Source organism: Pleurodeles waltl, chromosome 7 (assembly GCF_031143425.1).
Source record: "Pleurodeles waltl isolate 20211129_DDA chromosome 7, aPleWal1.hap1.20221129, whole genome shotgun sequence".
Taxonomy (NCBI): domain Eukaryota; kingdom Metazoa; phylum Chordata; class Amphibia; order Caudata; family Salamandridae; genus Pleurodeles; species Pleurodeles waltl.
In genome coordinates, this window is record NC_090446.1 from 70,835,877 (window position 1) to 70,858,874 (window position 22,998).

Below are 22,998 nucleotides of genomic sequence, written 5' to 3' on the forward strand. Positions count from 1 at the left end.
TCCTGGCTTCTCCTGTCTGTCCTCTTGATGGGAAATTCAGAGCTTCCTCTTTTGCTCTCCCACTGACAATGACTTCTGGGTCAAGGAACAGGAAGATATAGCAGCTCTGCTCCTTCCGCTTTCAGGTAGTTTTGTTTAAAGAAATAGTAACCTCCGATCCTTTGGAAAAACAGGATGAACTTCATTGTCACTGGTGTCCAGTTGGGAGTCCACATCATGCAGTCAAGTAATTCCTCAGTCTTGTCACATACCCTGAAACCGGACCCACGATACTTGTTACCGGTCCAGGGAGGTACTGGCCTGGCAGATCGGGCTGGAGTGTTCCCATGGGGAGCAGGGTCAAGATTGATTTGAATATGGCTGGGTACAAACTGGGGTGGCGTGGCGAGCAGAAGCAAAAAAATGGCTGGATTAAACCCAGATCTGTGACTGGAGGTGAATGTTTGCATTGTTCCGCATTCCATCAATCATCTGTTCTTTCCAATCAACCTTCTCCTCATCATTGTGCAACAGCAACCTTTGACCCATCCCCTGCTCCTACGCCACTAAAATCTATCTTGAATCTTAGTCCGTTCCTGATTTTTCTCTTGCAGGGGCATCGAGTCTGCTCTCACTGGCCAATCAGAGGACGCTTAATGTGCCAACAATGATGGCAGCATTTGCTTTTGATTCCTTTTGGACTGTTCAACAGCATTCAACATTGATGACACTACTGAAAGGCCTACAGAATCCTGTAACACTGCCCTCTCCCAACCCTTCTTTTTAGGTTGAGCGTTAGCGTTCAGCCTGCTGTATACTAAAGTATACAATAGAGTGAGTTCCAATGTTCTGATTTGTTAGTTGCAGTGTCCTTCAAAAATCCTTGCTTGCTAGTGGTCAGTTCTGCCTCTTTGTCCTGCCTTTTTTCACTTTGGGAGCAGCACAAAGTACTGAGTAATTACGCTGTGTCCTGTTTATCTCTTCTGTAAGGGACTTTTTTTTGGCATTTGCCTGTTTCACCTCAACAGTGTGGGTGCTTGTTCAGTCCCTCCTCCTCACCACCTCCCTCTGTAAACATAAAGCAACAGCAGAGGGGCGTTTTTCCAGGGCCAGCTCACCCTCGCTCTCTTCCTTTTGTTATTTTCAGTCTGTCTGGCAATAAAAGTCCAGTCAGTAATTTACAACGCTCTGAGCTCTAACTCGAGCAAACACGAGACTATTGTATTCCAAATGTTTGTTCTGAAGTGTAGCGCTATGGAAATGCAGTTTAACGGGCACGCTGAGAGCGTTATTTATGGCCTTCACAAATGTGGCTTAACAAAAATTACTGACTTCACCCGACTGAACTTATCTCCTGGTGAAAGGGCGCTTTGCATCTTCGAAGCGGCACCTCAGCAGCGGAAATCAGTTACATTTTCAGGCAAACTCCATGGGGCCCTAAACATTAAGCCACAAATGAGTATCAGCCGCCAGGATCTGTCTTGTTCATGAGACACTCAACACTGCTTAAAAAACCCTTAACTCCTACCCCGAAGCGAGCCAAGCACGACATTCTGTGGTGCAAACAGAAGCTGTCCTGGGAACATCACGCTCAAAAAACACACAGAGAAGTTTTATTCTAAATAATCGAATCAGAATGGACGGTTTGCTATGAACTACATCGCGACAGGAGAAAGGAATTTTGGAAATATTGCCACAATCACTTAAGAAACATACTGCTTCATGGATGTCCACCACGAGCAGCCGCTGCTACCCCTGGTTTGAACTATCCTTGGCCTCAGACGTCACGGCAGATGCCGTAAACACATGAATACACAAGTTTTTATATTTACTTTCTGTATTTTTGCGTCCTTGCCCCACCGAAGCCGCCGACCTTACACACACGTCAGGCAACAGAGGGCCGAGTGGGGGGGGGGGTCAACTCTCTGACGTCATTTGAATCAAAGGGTCCTTGCGATAACTTCATTATCTTTTGCTCCAGCGCGATCTCGCTTGCTCCCTTTTGTTACTGCACCCCCTCTCGATCCATCTCTCATTTCCCCTTCTTTAACTCTCTCCAGTCATTTTTCTCCCTCTTGTGACTGATTCTTGCTATATCTTTCTCTTCTCGCTGCCCCTGTATTGTCACAATATTTTTGTCTTCTGCCGTCTCCTCGCTTGCTAGCAAACACTGATCACAGCTACCTCATTCTATTGTTGCTCCATCTCTCCGTTACTGCCCCTCTGTGTTCTGTCACTGTCCAACTCGTTTTCCTATCCCCAGAGCCGAATCTCTCTATTTCTAATCCCCGTACCACTCTCTGTACAGTTTCTGCACTTCCCCTCTTTTGTCATTGCCATCTCTCCTATTGATTCCTCTTCACATTTCCTTGTTTCTTAAATGTCGTGTTCTCTTAACACTTTCCAAACGGAACCAAAGTTACCCGAATGAACGTCGACCTCTTGATTAAAAGGGTGGTACTTGGCACACGTGCACACGAAAGGAGCCAGCATCCCATCCCCTCAGGCCCCCTCCGGTGCCTGTTGTATATTTAATCCTGCGCTTGGAGGCACAGTCACCGTCCCTCTTAGTAAGAACTCACGATTCCATGTTGCAAATCCGCCATTCGCATTTGCCCTGGAGTCACAGGACGTGCCAGCCATTTGAATTCAGCAGTAGGGCCGGTACAGAAAAGGAATCAAAAATATCTATTTTTATTCTACAGTTTTTTGTTTTTTAATTGAAGGGTGACTATTATATTTTTACGGATAGTGGATGAACAGATGCAACAGTTTTGGTAGGCCCTGCCATTGACACAAGGGTAAAAGAAGAGATAGCCTGAGGCACGTATTCTACTTACTGTTTTCCTGAGCATTACTCAGTTGACCCCGAAACGAGGGAAAGCACATGGGAGGCTTTGTAAATCAGTGAAATGGTTGAGGAGAGATACTAACAGACACTATAGCTGAGAAACCAAGACCAAAAAATAAATGTGGCATTGCGTGTTCTTTTGAGTGGATTGTAGAACTCATTAGCAACAGAAATGGGAACAAAAGCAGACCATGAAGTCACAAAAGATCTAGGGCAGAAACAGATTTGCAGTAGTAATGAGGTGGGGAAGACCAGAGCTGGAGACCAAGCTGATGGGCTGTTGTGTAAAAGGTAAGCATGAAGTAGAAGAGTGTTAATTGTCTGATACCTCCCACCTGGCAGAACATATATCCATTTCATTTTTAGGTCGGGCGCGCAATCTCTCTGACATTTTGTAATCTTATCTGTGGGCTTTTATCCACGCCCACCGCACGTCCATAACTTTCACTCGTTCATGGGCTTGCCTTTCAAAAATCCTTTGTTATCATTGGTAAATGCTTTATGTTTGTCCCTCCTTCGGGCAATTTTGTTACTCTCTTGGCCATCAACATTGTTACATGGATAATTACATGTTTTCAGACAGGTTTGACTGTGAGCAAACTTCTTTTTCCTTTTGTGTCTCTCCTTCGCGCTAATGCTCAAGGCAGCCATAGTGCTTTAAATTGGCTTGCTTATGTCAACTCTTTTACTTTTCATTTTCAATTTCAATTTATGTGGCAAAAAAAGTCCAGTTAGGAACTTACAATGCTAATATCTCTAACTTGAGCAAATGTGAGACCCATTGCATTGCAAATGCTTGTTTCCATTTGTAGTCACTAAGTTTTGTGGCATCAGACAGGTGTCTGCTTCTCCTCCAGTCCTCTTTTTCCAACTGTACCTGCAGCCATATGAAATCACGCCACGCAACATGACTTTTTATGTGTGCACTAATGTTGTGAAATTATATGAGGGGTAGTCAAAGACAGGTGAAAGATTGGATGAATAATATTGGGAGCAAGTGAGCCTCTGCGAAATGGAGACATTTCTAATTAATATCCACACTTACCAACCTAACAATGCAACTGCCAAAAATACAGTACCAGCCTTTATCTGCCCATTGCCATTAGCAGTCTCGATCCACTAAAGGTGTCAAATGCACTAGCTTGCCTCATCACTTGTAATATTCACAGCCAAACCATAGCGCAGGCACTTGATAGGCTGCTTGAGCACAAATGATTTGAATTCAAGGCCCCTGTATCACGAATGCTGTTTTACGATTTTGTGAAAAGGCCTAATACCATATTTACTTTTTCTATGTCTCCGGAGATTTAACTTTTTTCAGGGAGTGTTAAGTTTGGTCTCCTACAGAAAGCCCTTCACTAACATAAGATGGCATATTGCACTTTGGGAAGAACTGATTGATCCTTCTTTAATCTACCTACAAGATTCTTTACAACGTCATGTATATACGGCAGCTTTTCTGGTAGTATTTGTTAAGGCATGCAGCATTAGTTTTCTGCAGTTTATGACTTTTGCCTTCGGCACACTACTTTCTTATTTTCAACCAACCTGTAGGCCATTTACTATGCTATGGGCAAGAAAGGTTCTACTTCACTAGCTAGACAAATGAAAACCACAGAAAACCCTGACAACTGTTGGCAAATCGCACTCTTTGTCTAACAAAATTCCATTCCTGCAAGCAAATGTATAGTTCCCAAAGTAAACCAATGATACTAAAATATGTAGGAGAGTCCAAGACTTACACAGCCTGAGTTCGTCAGAGGGGGTTACTTGGCCACAAACCTGACAGATATCCCGTCCGCCATATTGCAATTCCATTGTAGCCTATGGGCATCGTAATACGGAGGACGAGATGTCCGTCACAATTGTAACCCCTCTGCCAAACTCTAAATCAGGCCCTTATGTTGCAAAAAAAAAAAAAAAAAAAAAAAAAAAGGTGCTCCCGTCACTTTGTGGATAGCTTTCTACTTACAGCATCCGTGTGGGAGTAACCGGGAAGCCTTTTAAACATGAACATTACTATGATATAAACGAGAGATTAATTTACCAGTATTTAATGTTCTCCTTCAAAGGAATCTCCTTTAAAGTCATTACACACCACCCTTTTATCCAACATCAGCGTGCGTATGGCAAACTCATTTTAAGCCCGCACCCAATGTTTCTGTCAAAATTAAGTAAAGTGATTGCGAGAAAGGAGCATGATGGCGTACTGGACTCCTGAGTACTTTTAAGGTATTGAATCTCGCTTTTCAGCTTCAGTGTGGAGCTGCTTACCTGGCTTCATTTCCCTAATTCTATTTACCCCCCCCCCCTTTTATGAGCATTTAAATTTTCATTTTAAACTCTTTAAAGTGAGACAGTATCTGACTTCCAGTCAATGTAGCCCATACGCAGCCTTGTAAAAACATATGTTGAAAAATGGGAACTATTCACTGTTTATAACCATCAGTGATGGATGCCATGATGCTGAACCATGCTTTAACCTAATGATCCAGTGCTGATCTTTGGCTCAAAGACAGCTTCTCCTGGCACTGAAGCACAAAGATAAGGCATGGAAATGTCATATTCTTATAAAATGTTTCTGATGGGCATGTATAGATCTAGGTTATAAAAACAAATGCTGAACTCATGAACAGTTATATGGGCAGAACACTATCCTTGCACAAGGCCAATGCCTGAAAGCCTATTTGGTATGAAGTAAATGCAATTGCTCAACCTTTAGAACAGTCTTAAAACAATACCCTTTATTTTTACCAATACTCTCAGAAATTTCACTTCACAAATAAGCACAACCCATGCTTTGAAATGCCTTCTGGACTTCTTTTTCACCAAAGTGAGGTGTGAATAGTGAGAAAAGAAAAAATGACAAATCCCTTTTTTGTGGCCCCCAAAGCATACTCTGGAATGCTCCCTCAATAAAATAAGTCACTAAGCTGTCGCTTAAATGTATTCGGCCTTGGCATCTTTCATAGACTTGCTAGCTTGAATCATTCCCTTTTGTCTCTGGTAATTCTAGCCAAAACATAATACAATATTAACGTGCCTTATGCAACAAAATGGTGTGTTCATTGGTACATTCACCTCATTTGTATAGCACAAATGGGAAGGCTTCAAAGACGGGAGAAGGGATGGCTACCTGTAAATCTATGAACGATACAAAAAGCAGGTGAACTGTAACTACAGGCAAGTAACTTATATCTGCTGTTGTGTTGCACTGTTTATTGATTCCCATGCTTTAATAAGAATGGAAAGCAGTAAAACTTGCACATACATGAAATTTGGTAGGTGGGTAAATAGGTACACCTTAACTGAAGAGGCTGCAGAGAACCAAAGTAGATTCTTCAGCTTCCTCCTGTTAAAACGGATCAGAGAACCCTTCCAACTTCTCAGGAATACCCCAGAGCTACCTAGAGAAGTGTGTAGCCAATAAGTCAACCCAAAGTGCAGAATTTCTTCTGCATGAGCAGCATCACAAGGCTCTGCACTTTCATCCTCACTGTCACACTCCTAGCCCTTTTCCATTTACAACAAACTCTTCGCTGATCAAGAGGAAGATGGCTGAACTGTAGACGAGGGTCAGGTGGACTAGTTAGTCAACTGCAGTGTCACAGCAGTTTTGGACAATCCGACCATGGTGGACAAGAAAGTTGTCAGCAGCATTTTAGGGAGTAAATTTTGATTTGTCCCAGAGAGACTCACAGCAGCAGTAGAAGGTTTTCTTGTATTTTGGAATCTATTTTAAGTTGTTTCCCTAGGGGAGGAGGTCAGTTCCTTTGAACACGCCTAATTTTCTGCCATCTTTGATACTGAAGTGTCTAAGTGCTACATTTGTATGTGACTTCTTGGAACGTGTGGATCTTCTCTACGTGAGTAAAGCAAACACTGCTCTCTATCCTTGAGGGCCTTGAATGAAAAAAATGTGGCACATTATATTTCTCATTGGCATGTGGTGAGACTGTGACCAGTAGAGGAATTATTTTTGAGGATCCTCAGAGTATATACTTTCCAGGTGACCAGCAGTGCATGACCTGAACCAAGATGTTCTCCCTCTATGGAGGCCTCAGCTATGGTCTCAAAATTGAGTTCTTTGGAGCAAAGGCCAAGAAATAACACTTTACAGGATAATAGGATGCAGTAGGGTATGGGGACTGACTTTCCAGGGAAGACCTAAAGTAAATAAAATTATCTTGTAATTGAAAAGCATAATTCGGCAAGGGACTCACACATCATATGGGACAGAAATTTGAATGATGTGGTCATTTGGGGGGATTGAGTACTTGGCAGATTCACCTTATTGGCTGGCATATAGCAGGTTTCAAAGAAGTTAATGTGATACTCAACAAACAATATTATATATCTACAGGCATGGATGTCTAGCGCCTTCTTCAAAGCCAGTCTCACTACGACAAAATTTCTGTCATTTGCCAAGAACAAGAAGCAAGAAATAGTAAAAATGTGGCCCATTTATTAACTTTGACAGCTTTGAACCCCAACGTTTACTGAATGCAAGTCACTTGAATTCAGCATGGGCACCAACCTCCCCTTCAAGGTAGACAGTGCCAAAAACACAAAGATGGCCTAGTACCAGCATGCTTCTCTAAAGATAGAGAAACTGTTTGTCCCAGAAAACTATTTCAGGACTGCTGTTAAACGATTTGTACTCTCATATATATGGATGGTGGCAAGCCCCTCTTCTATGGTCTCCCAGATTACACACTGGTGCTCCTTAAGGACATCCTACACGCTGCAGCACATTTCATCCAGGCCCTGAAGAAATATGATCAATTCACCCCTTTCCTATTAGAACTACATTGGCTCCCCTTACTAGACCACACCATCTTGAAAATCAGCTCCATCATTTACAAAGTCAGCACTACCAGAGCACCCCACCCACACAGCAGGACGCTATTATACTGGAGACTAAGATGTATAGAAGAGAAAAAAATACAAGGCAGCAGGCCTTTTCCATCTACACAACAGGATTCTAAAACAACATCTGCGCATTCATTAGGGCCACCACAACACTGCTCCAATTTAGGAAACAGCTGAAGATGCAGTCTTTTAAGAGCATCATGATGCAGTAGCAGTACACTTCTTTTAACAGAACCTGCTATCTCTCATCACTCGTTGACTGTGTGCTTGTCTTTGACCACCCTGTGCTCCACTCTGCTGCCTTTTGGCTAGGTTCACTCTATACAAATGTCACATACATAGAATTACTTCAATGTTTAGAATTACCAAGAATTACCAAGATGGCTGATACCTGATGGCTGGTAATGATTCAATATTCTGAATCTTCAAAATGTACAATGCCGGAGAATATCATTATATAAACAATACACATATTTTTAGGCCACCACCTGCACTTCTGAACCACCAAATACCCCTCTTAGGAGGAAAATCTGAAACGTTATCAGAAAAGAAGTGGGGTAAGGGAAAGGTGAGGGGTCGAAAAGGAGAAAATACAAAAGCTACAAGGGGAGAATAGACAAAAAAAGGGCACAATAGCGCTGAAGGAGAGATAAGAATACGATGAGAGTTACAAATTAGAGAGGCAAAGCAGGTGGGCAGAATGGGCAACAGGTGATGCATTTAAGAGGGAGGAAAGACAAGTGACAGACGGGGGAAGGTTCAGAGAAAGGGAAATTCACAAAAAGGTAGAGAGAAGGTTGAGACATACCATGCGAGCCAAAAGAGGGTGAGGGAAAGTAACACGAGAAGGGAAAGGGGGGTTCAGTCAGGCAACAAAAGTCAAAATGAAGTGCACATATAAGGGAAAAGGATAACAAGAGAATACATAGAAGAAGAGTTAGAAGGACAGAGCGAAGACACATGAAAGGCAATAGGGGCACAGATAGGTTAAGGAGAAAGTAAATGAGGGCAAGGTAGGGTGAAGAAGAAGGGGAGAAGGAGAGAGAAGATTTATCCGGAGGAAAAGACGAGGGGGTGGAGCTACATCACAAATAAAGAGCAGCTGGGCAAACATGCAGTATTCACAGGTGATGTTTAGAGCAGACACCTTCATTTCCCTCTCCTACCACATCTGCACCCAAAATGGACCCCCCCTATATACATACCGCCATAAGGTTGCCCAGGTCCTGCCAAAAGCTGTAGTTGGGGATCTGCTCCATCCCCTTGGCTCCAACAACTAGGCGTTGGTACAGAAAGCCTACAATGAGGTACAACGCAACCAGCGAGGCGAGCCTATGGACAGAGAGAAAACAGGTGTTAACAGAACAAAAATCTAGGGAAAAGTCACTCAGTCAGTACGAAGAGGCAGGAACAACAGCCCCTTGCGTGAGGAATGAAAGAGAGGATAAGAGTCTTGACAGGAAGCAAGCAAAGTAGAGTCTTCACTTTAGATCACAAGCTGGAGCAAGAAGGTTTTTTTGCACGGGGAAAGACAGGACAAGATTAGGATTCAGGCACAGGAACAAAGGTTTCGGTCTTGCACACAAGAAATAACGGGAATTATGGTTGGGCCCACACAGAGACAATAATTAGGCAGGATCTACACATGCATGACCACTAAAGTAGAGAACCAGAGTCAAATATTTTCATTCGTATGTAACAAACTCACACTATGAGCAAGATGGAGCCCACACTCAGCCGCGTGTCTTCAGGTGGGCAGGCCACACTGCTGTCCATCTCAAACAAATAAAAACAGGCCTCAACCTTGGTTCGCTCTTCATTCACCATCATGAAGTTGGCCTACAAACGGAGAGAGAGAGAATCACAACAGCAGTGCAAGAGAGTTAGTGGGAGGACAAAAACAGCAGACCTGCACACTGTCACCCGCTTCTCATAGGGCACTGGGGTACGTGGGCCTATTCAAAGCTTTGCTTTGAAAATAATTAGATTCAGTGGGGGGATTACCCCTGTGGCCACTATCACAAACCCCCTACATACTCAACAGGTTAGAGGCATCTCTACATTAGGAACATAATAAATAACAATGCCTAAGGACAGCAGTTGGAAACTCTTGTAAACTATGACAACGCACTCAAAAACTAGAAAATAAAGGATAAAGATGTCAATGTGGTCCCCAGTCTGAGCATTAAACACTCCTCGTCACCTTCTGCTATATATGGCAGCTGATTCCTCCCCAGTTTATTCTAGTGGCCCAACATGTGTTGTCTGGATCTTGTTGCTCCACTACAAAAACGTGGTTGTACAACAACAGCATTTTCCGGTCAAGGTTCAAAGGGACCTGCTATACCAAATATCCTAAACATACCAGGAAATAACTGTGCGGGGTGGTGTGGCCTGGGGGCATAATTTGTGTGTCAGAAAGGGTTGGTCAGCACGCAAGACTGCTTCTTCTGCAAAAGACACCTGGATAGCCAGTCCTAGAGTTTATTACTTCAATTCCCCCTAATCCCCTATTTTGTGGTTATTTCTTTTAGCTCTAACTCCATATATCCACCAATTAGCTACCAGAAACCTCTGGGGATCAGAAAGGGATCCTGATAGCGTAAGACCTGGGCTGTGGATTGTGATTTTAAATTTGATGTGTTAATGGTTTCCCCTGTCTCATGCCGGTCCTACTGAGGAGTATGCTACACTTCATAATTCAATATGTTACCAACACTTTTCCAATTTTTTTTTCTTTCTAACATTTAACATTCATTGCAGGGAGAGAAAGCCCATGCATGTCTGTAGAGACATGAGCCTCCTATCCGGTGTAACTCTCCTGGTGGTTTTTCGTTTACCTCAACAAGTTCAGAAATCATTCATGTCCAGAGAAGGCACTTCCTGTTTTATGGCTTGGGAATCCAGTGCTGTGGTGGGAGTTAATGGGGCAATACCAAACGTTTTTTCAGAGGCTGGCCAGTGCCCTTTCTATACAGACTTGGTGGGACTAGTGGTGGCGACAACATGATTAGTGGTGAATGAACAGGCCTTTTTACCTGTTCCCATCTGGGAGAAATGCCTACTGGATTCACCAGTGTATAAGGTCTGACATTCTCTTTTTATGAGGTATCCTTTATTTTACTATGCATGGGACAAGTATGGAGGAAGTATATACAGGTCTTTAGTTTTGGTGGAATATTTGGACTCTGTTTTTGCTACCAGAAATTGTTTGATGGATTTATGTTTGCAGCACCTATGTGCCATCTACTGCTTTCTTTTCTTGTAGTCTGTCCATCATACTCCAGCCTACTTTTCTAGGTATGCACAATATTTTTAGTTTCATGTAAAGAAATTCCTTAGATTGATTTACTGTCTCTGCCTGGGATGGTGTCATAGGCCTCCTTTGATTATATTATACTATATTAAACAAAATATAATAGAACAGTGGACACAATTTAGGCATGAAAACAGCCATCCCTTCTTTCAGAGAGAGTCCGCTTCTATCAGTTCTGTTGATATTTGTGATAATCAAAATGTCTTTGACATTGTTCACTCATTTAGAAGCAAATGTTGTTTCATCTCGGTAGACTCTTTTTAATTCATTGTTCATCTGCAGCAATATATTATTCAGCTTAATGCGGTTTACATTTTGTTGCTGAATCTCTTATTTCGCACAAAATACCAATTCAATTCGGCCTGGTTCTTCTTTTGTTTTGTCATTAAACAACGTTCCTTTGCAGGATTTCCATTTTTTTTTCAATGGCTTTTGTTAATTATTTAGGGTGACCTATATGAACTTTCGTTCATTTCCCTTCGAAAGATTCATTCTTGACCATACAAGCCTATTTTCTTGACTTATAGGAATTTGGAGAAAATAAAATTTTAAATCATATCAGAGATGAAAACTTTTTAAAAAAACAAAAACTTTTTTCAATTATAAAAATTGTTTTTCCTTAGGGTTTTCAATTAACTGTAGTTGAAGTGATTGCATTTTTCTTTATCTGACACATCCTGTAAACCCGATTCTCTCCTGATGCAAATATAACTTGGATATATTTGTTGTTAAGTTTTCAATTGGTTCAAACCATAACAATAATATCTAGCTAGTGTATCATCACTGGGAGTGGCATCCCTAATGGTGTCCCTAATTTATCAATAGATGTGATGACATCTCCTCACTGGTTTCTGTGTCATATTTAAAAGATGCCTCTGGGGTGAAGTTACTGAAAGTGAAGTACTCCAGGACAACAATAGCTTCTACTACCATCACCGAATGTGGCGTGGCTGAGTGGTCATTTCCATCATGTAAAGAGATGTTCTACAGCATCAAAGTGGAGCTGCTCTTTTTTTGATAAACACCAGAATTGCTAGGCTACAATAGAAATTCTCACAACCATAGCTCCTGCAGGACAGAACATGGTCACTATCATCACACTGTTTGCCTAACATATGTGAGGCACAGACTACCTACAACTGAAAACAGCATGCACCAAAACCATGTACCAAAGGGGCTGAACCTATCCTCCAACCCCCCACCCACCCATCCACACAATTCATCAAGTGTCAGCAGGAGTCCGGTACATAATCTCAAGTAGTTTCCCGTGTGAGGACTCACCGCTATTGTTTTTGGGCTGCAGGAGATCATGATCATGGCCCTGCGCTCCTCCCCACCACAGTGGTTATTGTACTTGTCACCTTTTCCGTACATAAGCAGTATCCAGTCAGCTACAATAGAAAAGAGGAGAAGTCAGGGAAGTGAAAGCGACTGAATCCAGAGACAAGGACACAACAATGCTGAACCGGATGCAGTGGCCTCTCCAGTCAGTCAGAGACAGTTCACCTTATTGGTGGCAGACGAGACCAGAAAGAGATCTTAACAGACTCATTCCCCAGGGACTTTCCTCTCAAAGTTTGAGATTATCACACATGAGTCAACCAAGATCTGTTCCGGAGTCAAATCTGGGAAACTCAATTCCATCGCCCTACAAAGAACAAGATGCACTCACTTCCCCTGACGATGTCGGTATCATCAATTCTCCCCACCACGGTCTCCTTTCCATCTTTATTATCAATTTGGACCAAACCGGCTCCAGGTTTAGAAGTGTTGCCAGCAGTGCCACACACTGTGAAATTGTAGGTGTAGTCACTGCTACCTTGAGTGATTCTTTGGCTGAACCTGAAAGGAAAACAAATGAAAAGGAACTGTGAAAAAAGCTAGTGTAAGTGTCTACTTAACAGCACCGTCAAAAACAGGGATTCCAAGTAGCTATTTATTTATGAAATCAGATTAAATACAGTGGAAACCAGCAGTCTGCCTGAGCTCAGGCCTGGAGATAGACACAGTAGTCAATCCAGGCGTGGCAGGGCAATGCAGGCCTTTGTTTATGGTGGGATCTTTGGAACAGACTTTGAAGGTCCCTACTACAAACATATAATATAAAGGGTAAGACCCATACATAAATATTAGTAGAAGGGATAAAAAGCTATTCATGGGGTTAATAACTCCCATTGCCTTACTTCTCTGTGTTTGGCACAGGCACTGCTCGCAACCTTACTTACCAGCTCCCCAATTACTATACTGGGAACTGCATGATTTATGTTTACGATTAAAAGACAATCCAGCATGTAGAAAATACTATGCACCAATTCAAAAGGCATGTTGAATATTTCCTGAACTGTGGAGATGTATTTACACTAAGCATATTTTTGTTAACAATACAATACTATGGATAATGGCTGCAAAGCACCCACTTACACCTCTGAATGTACTTGTTGAACAAGTTACTTATCTTCGGTAACGATTTATCTGGTAGAGATATATTCTACTTGCAGATTCCTTATCTTAGATTCAATATCACAGAATTTCCCCCCAGGCGTCAGACTGGATCCTGAGATTTTTCTTCGAGCAGTAACCTTGTGCGGCGTCAGGTGGTGTCTGTCGACTACGACTGCGTTGTTGGCATTGTGGTCGCCATGATTACGTCACGATCATATATATAGCCGTCACCCGGCACGCTGACATCAGTTCTTTTCTTTCTGCTCCATGCGCAGATCCGGAGAAGAGCTACTCTTAGTCATGGGGGAGCTTATCAACACCAGAAATGCAGCACTGAAATGCCCACTTTCAACCATTTTCTCTACATAGTAGATCCCTGCTTGACGATCTCCAGAGGTAGACACTACTAAATACTAGGGACACTTTCTGTCAGGGTGGGGTACAGAGGGTGAACTGCGACCCTGGACATAGGTGCGGTTCCTGGGCAAATCAATCATTCCCCTACCCCAGGAGATGGATATGAGGTGTTAACTTCCAATCTGCCTCCACAGAATGGAGAGAAAGCCCACAAGGTACCAGGTTATTGTCAGTGTACTGTTCATTTTTTTTTTTTTTTTTTAGGGTCGAGTGCATAGCGCTCTGTCCCTGGTGTAATCTCTCTATGGGCTTTTAAAGACGCCCATGTCACCCCCAACAGTTTGGTTGGTTCGTGGGCATGCCTTTTAAAATTCGCTTGATTTAATTAGTGAAAGGCATGCACACGTCATGCCTTTTCTGGTGTTTGGCCCTCCGCTAGCGCCCTGGCCGACTACTGAAAACATAAGAGGCTAAGAGGCTCAACGTTTTCCGTATGGTTTCTGAACTACTTTTTCTTTTTATTTTGTAGGCAGCGCGATCTCGCTAAGCAGTAATTGAGCGCTTTGCATGACATCGACCCTGTTACAAGGATAATTGCACTGTTGCCGGTTACCATGGATAAAAATTGCCCTTTTGCCGGTACGTTTCACTGCAAGAGAACTTCTGTTCCCTTTTGTGTGTCTGCTTCGCGCTCAGGGCGGCCGTCAGCTCGCTTACGTGAAACTGTTTTACTTTTCAGTTTCTGTGGCAAGAAAAGTCCGGTTAGGAGTTCAAAACACTAATAGCACTAACTCGAGAAAATGCGAGACCCATTGCATTGCAAATGCTTGTTTAGGGAGTGGAGTCCTCCTGGACATGGCCCTATGCTCTACCATCACCCCTGGGCACAACGGGGTATTTAACCCAATCTGCCTGGCAGGGAAGAGGGGATGGAAAACTCACTAGGCCGTTAGGGAATAATTTTTATTTACTCTACGAGGGTGGAGGGGCACCATCCTCTCCACCCCTGGACCGAACAGTTTTTCTGCCCCCTCCACCCCCAGGGAAGGTTCAGGGGTATTTATCCCTAATTCTATGCCCGGGATTAGCAGAACACCCACTGGACCCTCACAAAATGCTTGTATTTACTGTTCTGTGAGGGGGAGGAGGGGAGAAGATTGGTACTCCTGGTCATGGGCCTGTACTCCTCCTCCACCACCAGGCATTACAGTTTTTCTGTCCTCCTGGTGGCGGATAAGGGGTTTACTCCCAATCAACCCTGTGGGGTGTCAGTACTCCTCCCGCACCACCAGGCATTAAAGTATCTCTGTCCTCCGGGTGGCGGATAAGGGGTTTACCCCCAATCAACCCACTTAGCCTATTACATCATTACAAACACTTACTTCCTGTCAATTAGCATGGCAATGGATTGTTTATTGGCACTAAACTGATGGTAGGGATCTGCTAAATAGCACGGAATTATGGTAAAGGATTGCCAAATGGCACAGAACTGACAGCAGAGAATTTCCAATTAACACGGCAATCTATGTTTGTAGAGGACTGCCTATTGGCATTGAATTAACTGTAAGAAGACCGCCAATAAGTATGCTAACGGATTGACTATTGGCACAAACTGTAGAGAACTGCCAATAGCATGGAATTTTGATAAAGGACTTCCAGTTGGCTTAATGTGGATCTAACAGTAAAGAAAGGCAGAAGGCTTTACTGACATTTAGATATAGAAAAACGAGCGATCACTGAAAAGAAAAGCGATGTGTGTTATTATTTGCAAATGTTCTATTCTTTGTGTGGTAATCTTGACATGACTTTTCTAGTAATTGTCATAATGTATATTACGTGATGTCTGTAACTGGTATTTACCTTCATGGTATATTTGTTCAGTCTATTATTATTTTGTGTTTTGTTAACAATTTGTTTTTTTCGCTGTGGTGATTTTAAGATTTTTTCTTGAAGAATAATTTGTTTAGTGTGATATGCATTATCTGTATATTGTCTTGTATGAATGATGGAGTGAGTGTTTGTTTTTTGTTCCAAAAGATAGTGTTCTAAATATTAGGTAAATAAGCAGATTGTTTTTGAACCTTTGTACATTACAATTTATATTTCTGAATCTACAATTGCTTGCTTTAAGAGTTATGTGTAGTTCCCAGAATATTTCATTTGACTTTATATGAACATGAATAAGAGATATACATGCCTACATTAAACTAAACTGGAGAGACACTCTAGTTACTCTAGATGCATAGTCAGGAATAAATCTGGCATAAAAACTAACATAATACAATGCTTGCTTTGTCGTGTCACTATTAGAGTGAGTGAGAGTTATTTATAGAAAGCTATTTTGCTTTTTCTTTAACCTAGGCACCAAACTATGTTGAGTGCAGAGGACGAAGGACACTGGTAGACAGATACCCTTTTTTTTCTAGGTTATAATGTTGGGAGAATGTACCCAAAAGTTCCATAAAATTCTTCAGAAGGTCTCTCCTCCCTTCCTGGTGGATATATAATTTTAGTGAAATTAAATGGTCTTGCCTAACGTGAGGCCTAAAAATGCATCGTCTTATGTAGGCGATGCCTCCCGTTTTTCTTAGCAGCATACACATGGCATATACACACATTAGTGGGTGTATACGGTGCAAATTACATTCAAACAGGGTGTAAAGTATGACTGACCTATGGTATAAAGACATACATGATATATACTGCTTTAGTAAACACTGCCCCATACTGTCAATTTATGATGAAACGAACAGGTATGACTTAAAAGGTCTTAAACAATGGTAGGTGCGCACATATACTATTCGGCATATACTGCATTTCAATTCCACTCAATTTAAAATGTATTATATTATTACTTAAAACAAAATCAGAAGGCTGCTGCTTGAGCAATGAGCATAATTTAGCTGTGGAGAAGGCATGGCCAGAATACTAGGGAAGCGAGGCGTAGGAGTAGGCTGGACACACTGAACCCGTCTTCCATGACGCAGTGAGTTAATACAAAATTCTGGCAATCGATTGTTGATGCACCGCCTCTCACATGGACTAATTATGTGTGCATTTTAAAGGGAGAACATGAAATAAGTATTGGCAAAGCTAATAGTTCTCGGCAATGGACGATCTATTGCCTTTGGGAACAGGGTGGTGAACAGGAGGGCGGTAGGGGTGGTGAACAGGAGGGCGGTAGGGGTGGTGAACAGGAGGGCGGTACGGGTGGTGAACAGGAGGGCGGTTGGGGGTGGTGAACAGGAGGGCGGTTGGGGGTGGTGAACAGGAGGGCGGTAGGGGTGGTGAACAGGAGGGCGGTTGGGGTGGTGAACAGGAGGGCGGTTGGGGGTGTGAGAAACCAGCGGCACACGCCCTTCTCTGCTGCAGTACTGCAGGCAGAGGAAATGCATGTCCATTTCTAGAGATTGGTGTCGGGAATGTGGCATCTTAAACCAGAAACGCGTTATGTTATATCACAGTGGAGGACCATGACTAGGGGGATGAAAGGGCCTAGATAGCAACAGTGTATTACCAAATGTGTGTTCCCAAAACAGTGCAGATTAAAGAGATGGGTTCAGAGAACAGACTTGAATACTGGGGGGATGTGAGGGGGTCGGAAGAACAGTACTGGGATGTGTGTGCGTGTGTGTTAGCTAGCTAGTTAGTGGGGAAAGGAGGAGGCAGATTATCTCAATAACCTGAATCATGAGCACCATCAACTGAGGAGAGATAGGTGAATGAGGCCAGAGTGGTGCATTGTAGAACATGGAGCTATATTTATGTGCAAACATTTTATGAACTACTGTCAGATTTTGCGATTTTACTAATTCCAAACAGATTTTCTCACCACATACAAATGGCCCTCTCTGCTTGCTCTTTCCTGGTGAAAGATAACGTGCCAAAACACTAAAAAGGAAGAGAAAATGACTGGAGCCAAGAAATAGTTGCAGCAGCAGTCTCTATCTACATAGGCAGGTTATATTAGTTGCCTCAGAAGAGATACAGTTCCACAGTGTCTGCATAGACTGGTTCTCCCCTGTGCATGCTGGTAAATGTAGTCATCGTTCCTGCCTCTAAGGGTAAATGTGTTTTAAATCATTCATTCATTTACCAACCACACCGTACAAGTTTCACTCTTAGGCATAGCAGGTATATTAGGAGCACAGAACAGCCACTGCAGAAAGGGCAGCGGTGCAAGCTTAACAGCACCGAAATCCAAAGCAGTAAGTGTAATAAAAGGCAGACGCACGGGGAAAGCCAGACACGATTGAGGGCAGGAGTGGCAGATTATAGAAGAAAACATCGGCGACACAGGGTGTTGTATAGCTACTTTAGCCATATTTTAGACACATTATTTTAGCAAACCAGGCCTGCCGTTGTGCACTTTAGCCCACATATTTTATTCAGCATTGCTTTATCTAGCAATAGCCACATTTGCGGTATTGTTTTATTTCTTCTATCTAATTGTTCTTTCGCCTAGGAGAGCATCACGTTCTTAGCATTTCACGTTGTGCTTTCCTCAAGGCTGCAGTCAGACAGGGTTGCTGACAAAAGTAGCACGCTGTGTCTCCAAAATTCATAGAAACATACAACTCTTTATGTGGGGACATTTTCTCAGAACATAAGCTGTTTTATGATAGAAACACTCCTTTGTCCCATACAGGTTAGAGGAAGATTCCAGCCAGGTAACCACATCTGCATGCTTTGGTTCCTCCTCAATTTCGACATGTTTTTGGCTCTACCCTGTCACAGGCACTTGGCCCACCTACACAAGTGAGGTATCATTTTTACCGGGAGACTGAGGGGAACTTTGGGTGGAAGGAAATTTGTCCCGGTGCGCTGCTCCCACATAGAAATGAGGGAAAAATGAGTTTTTGTAAGCTAAATTTGAGGTTTTGCTCAGGATTCTGGGTAAGAAAACATTGGGGGATCCACGCAAGTCACACCTCCCTAGACTCCCTCGGGTGTCTAGTTTTCAGAAATGTCTCGGTTTGGTAGGTTTCCCTAGATGGCTGCTGAGCCCAGGACCAAAAACGCAGCTGTTATTTTCTGTAGGAAACCCTTGTAGGATCTACACAAATTACCCCTTGCTGAATTCAGAATTTTGTCTACTTTTCATAAATGTTTAGCTGTCTGGGATCCAGCATTGGTTTCACACCCATTTCTGTCACTAACTGAAAGGAGGCTAAAAGCACAAAAAAATAGTAAAAATGGGGTATGTCCTAGTAAAATGCCAAAATTGTGTTGAAAAATTGGGTTTTCTGATTCAAGTCTGCCTGTTCCTGAAAGCTGGGAAAATGGTGATTCTAGTACTGCAAACCCTGTGTTGATGCCATTTTCAGGGAAATAACCCACAAGCCTTCTTCTGCAGCCCTTTTTTCCCCATTTGTTTTTTTTAAAAACAAAATTTTCGCTGTATTTTGGCTAATTTCTTGGTCTCCTTCAGGGAAACCCACAAAGTTTGGGTACCTCTAGAATCCCTAGGATGTTTGAAAAAAAGGACGAATATTTGCTGTGGGTAGCTTATGTGGACAAAAGGTTATGAGGGCCTAAGCGCGAACTGCCCCAAACAGCCAAAAAAAGGCTTGGCACCTGAGGGGGAAGAGGCCTGGCAGCGAAGGGGTTAATCCATCACGTGCCGTCACCAATAAAGTATTGTCTTTAGACAGACACAAAGCTATTATTTTTTAATTGTCTTCTATAAGTCTTTTTTATCACTGACCAGAACAAGAATTATTCTGATCTTGCGGTCCTATGAGGAGCAGGTTATCCTGTGGGGCTACGGTTGAGTCCACCAATCCAGTATCATCTTGGTTTGGCGGGTTGGACTGGTCCATGATGAAGCATGCCACGTTTATGTGGGTGAGGCCTCTCCATCCATAAAGTAATATCTTTCAATGAAGAACCGAAAAAAAGCAAGGGTGTAAAGCTTAATGTGACATTGACCTTGGAAGTATGAACCCACTTCACTGTGTGATGGAATTAAGCATCGGTGGAGAGTTAGTGGAATTGTGAGATTACTCCTCTCTCTAGGTATGTATAATCAGCCTTCCACATCTCTCAAGCATGAGTGGCAGAATTTAAATACATTTCTGTTAACCATTTTTATTTTGAGAGTGTAACCGCCACTGGCTTCTTACCAACTACAGTAAAGGTATGACATAAAGGGACAAGAACCATCATTTCGTCACTTGCTCTGCACATAGTATGCATCACACTGCAGCAAACTCAATATTCAGCAAAAGCACCATTCTTCTACCTCACAAAACTGTTAGTCTCAGTGTCTCCTACAGAACATGTACATCATCTCCACGTCAAATAGCTGCATTGTGTCTGATGTCACACAGACATTATTTCAAGTAAATGATTAGCATAGCTTGATATTTTTGTGCGTGATCTGCCTTTTGCCTCATCTGTGAGGCCATCTTTCAACTGAAGGAGCACCATAGCTGCCTCAACTCCCTTGCTGTAAGACTGCAGCCCTTCATGCTGAAACAAAAACAGCCTGCAGAGATCCTTATGTGTGCTGGACTGGTCATCGTAAAAAAGGTAGCCCCCACCCCCAAAAAAGAAAATGTTGCTGCTTAATGTTATAATACTTGCCCACTGCTCTTGGGGAGGACTATATACTGGAAGAGGCATGACCTAAGCATGGCCTTGTCAAATGGGTAAAACAAAAAAATGGAGCGACGTTGGTGCCAGCAAATGAGAAGCCTATGGGCGGGCTGAAGCCCATGATGTAGATACAGCATGTCTCGGTTTGAGACCTCGCATTCGCATCGTCTAGAGCCAAGACCTAAAAACTGAATTCGGATTTTGTTCATTTTAAAATGTTATTGCAAGAGAGGTGCGTATTAGCAAGTGTGAGCGGCAGAGGGATGTAGGTTTTCGCAATCAGGAATTCATGTGCACATTTTCCTGTAGAAAGCTGAAGAGACAATTATGTCCACCCAAGTAGCTGGATATCGGTTCTGCAATCGCTACCAAATCTAACAAGCATTGGCAAAGCAAACAGGTGTGGTGCTGGCTGCCAGTCTTTTGACTTTGGTAATGCTTGTTTTGTTACGATTGTTATTGTCAAGGAGCTGCTTGGCCACTACAACTATATATATATATATATATATATATATATATATATATATATATATATTTTAGAACAGGTGACAGAAGAATTAGTTTAGATAAAGGAAATTTTGGATAAACACTCGGAAGTGATAAATACTTTTTTGACACTGATGGAGAAGAGGTTGGAAAAGTATGAGGAAGAAATTAAACAGAGGAAGAGACAAAAGTTTTAGAGAGATAAACAGGACTATGCCCAGGGGAGGGTTTTAACTTTTGGGTGTAGATTCGATGAGGCTATCAAACAGTATAAACATGTTGGTTCCTTGAGGAAACAAGAATTGGTAACATCGGAATCTAGTTCTGACAATTATTCGTCAGATTATGACGATGTTCAGGCAACATCTGTAAAGAATCTCTCCTTTTACTTCATTGGATGAGTATCGTTTTTTTACAAAGAAATCAGACAGCACAGTGTCAGCCACCAAGAGGAAGAGGAGGAAACAACGAAGGAGAACAAGGATACGTAGGGGCAACTGGAGGAGTCAAAGATACAATAATTTGAGGGAGGCCCATGAGACAAGACAAGAAGAAATGAAAGGGGAAGGTTCCCCTATGGTGAATAATTTATCTGAACATCAATTAACTATGGCAGAATGATCACTTTTGGAGCTTGGTCTATCTTTTTGCCCTACTGCTGATTTTGATCATTCCAGAACTAGAATTGATTTATTTCTCTTTGTACGCAAATTAAAATTGAGGAAGTTATTTTTACAGCAAGAGAATACGATGAGTTAAATGTCACTTCAGATGTCACCAATTCCACATCTACTGAATTATGTTTGAGTGATATAGATGGTTTACTGACCTTGGCTGATTTGGAAGAAATAGATACCTCTGGTATGAGTGAACATGATTTTCTTATATCTCTGGATTTGGAACTGAATAGACCAGAATCTACTTCTTTCAAATTGAAGTCTAAGTTTAATCCACCCACTATTCATGATTCTATTGATACTTTCCATGAGGTTGTTATTCGTGATTTGTTTGAAGTTTGGCGTAGTGCCAAGCAGTGTAAGTATGTGTCGAATCTTAATCAGGAACAAAAAACAGCCCTAAAATGTCTGATTGATGATCGTAGTATTGTGATAAAACCCTCAGATAAAGGAGGGAATATTGTTCTTTGGGATGGTAATAAGTATTGTAAGGAAGCAGCAAGACAACTCAATAGTACAGGGAATTATGAAATAACAATCATTCACAATTACTATAGATCGATACACCAATATCATAGTGAGTTATTTGACTGGAGAGACAGGGGGTAACTCAATATGGATGAATATCAATTTCTTTTGGTCAAAAAGCCAACTGCACCTTGTTTTTATATGTTACGAAAAGTTCACAAGAATTACAATAATCCACCTGGTAGACCCATTATTTCTGCAAACAACAGCCTTTTGGAACGTACATCCATGTATTTGGATTTTTTTCTTCTACCATATGTGATGGCCTTACCCTCTTATTGCAGGGATAGTATGAAGTCAATCTCTAAGATTGAGGGGAACCCTTGGGAACCGCATTTTTTATTAGTTACTTTAGATGTGGAATCCCTATATACTTGTATCCAGCATGATTTGGGGATTCAGGCGAGCAGATATTTTTTTCGTGATAGACCCCCTCAGTGAATATGATCATTCGATGATGTTATTAGATATGTTGGAATTTTGTTTGAATAATAATTTCTTCATTTTTAAGGATACTTGGTATCGTCAACTGGTTGGGACAGCGATGGGAAGCTGCTTTGCTCCAAGTTATGCAGGGATTTTTATAGGTTGGTGGGAGGCCACTCAGGTGTGGGTGGAAGAGAATGAAAAATTGACTAGACATATTTCTATTTGGACAAGGTATATTGATGACCTTTTCATGGTTTGGGAGGAAACATAACAGGAATTGGAAGAATTTCTGGATCATATTTCTCGTAATACTTTAAATTTAAGATTCACTAGGAAAATACATCCAACGAGAATGGAATTTCTGGATGTGTTATTGGAAATTCAGGATAAACAGGTTACATACAAGGTTATATCGTAAAGATACAGCGGGTAACAGTATCCTGCAGGCTAACAGTATCATC

General features: G+C 42.1%; 1 protein-coding gene across 1 annotated transcript in view; it reads right to left on the minus strand.

The window, feature by feature from the left end:
* Nucleotides 1-22,998, minus strand: part of M6PR (mannose-6-phosphate receptor, cation dependent) — a 69,214-nt gene that overhangs the window by 14,044 nt on the left and 32,172 nt on the right. The window contains exons 3-6 of the mRNA XM_069242959.1: nt 12,691-12,860; nt 12,300-12,409; nt 9,411-9,541; nt 8,908-9,034 (exon numbers count right to left, since the gene is read on the minus strand). Coding sequence (XP_069099060.1) covers nt 8,908-9,034; nt 9,411-9,541; nt 12,300-12,409; nt 12,691-12,860 — 538 coding nt within the window. The remainder of the gene's footprint in view (nt 1-8,907; nt 9,035-9,410; nt 9,542-12,299; nt 12,410-12,690; nt 12,861-22,998) is intronic.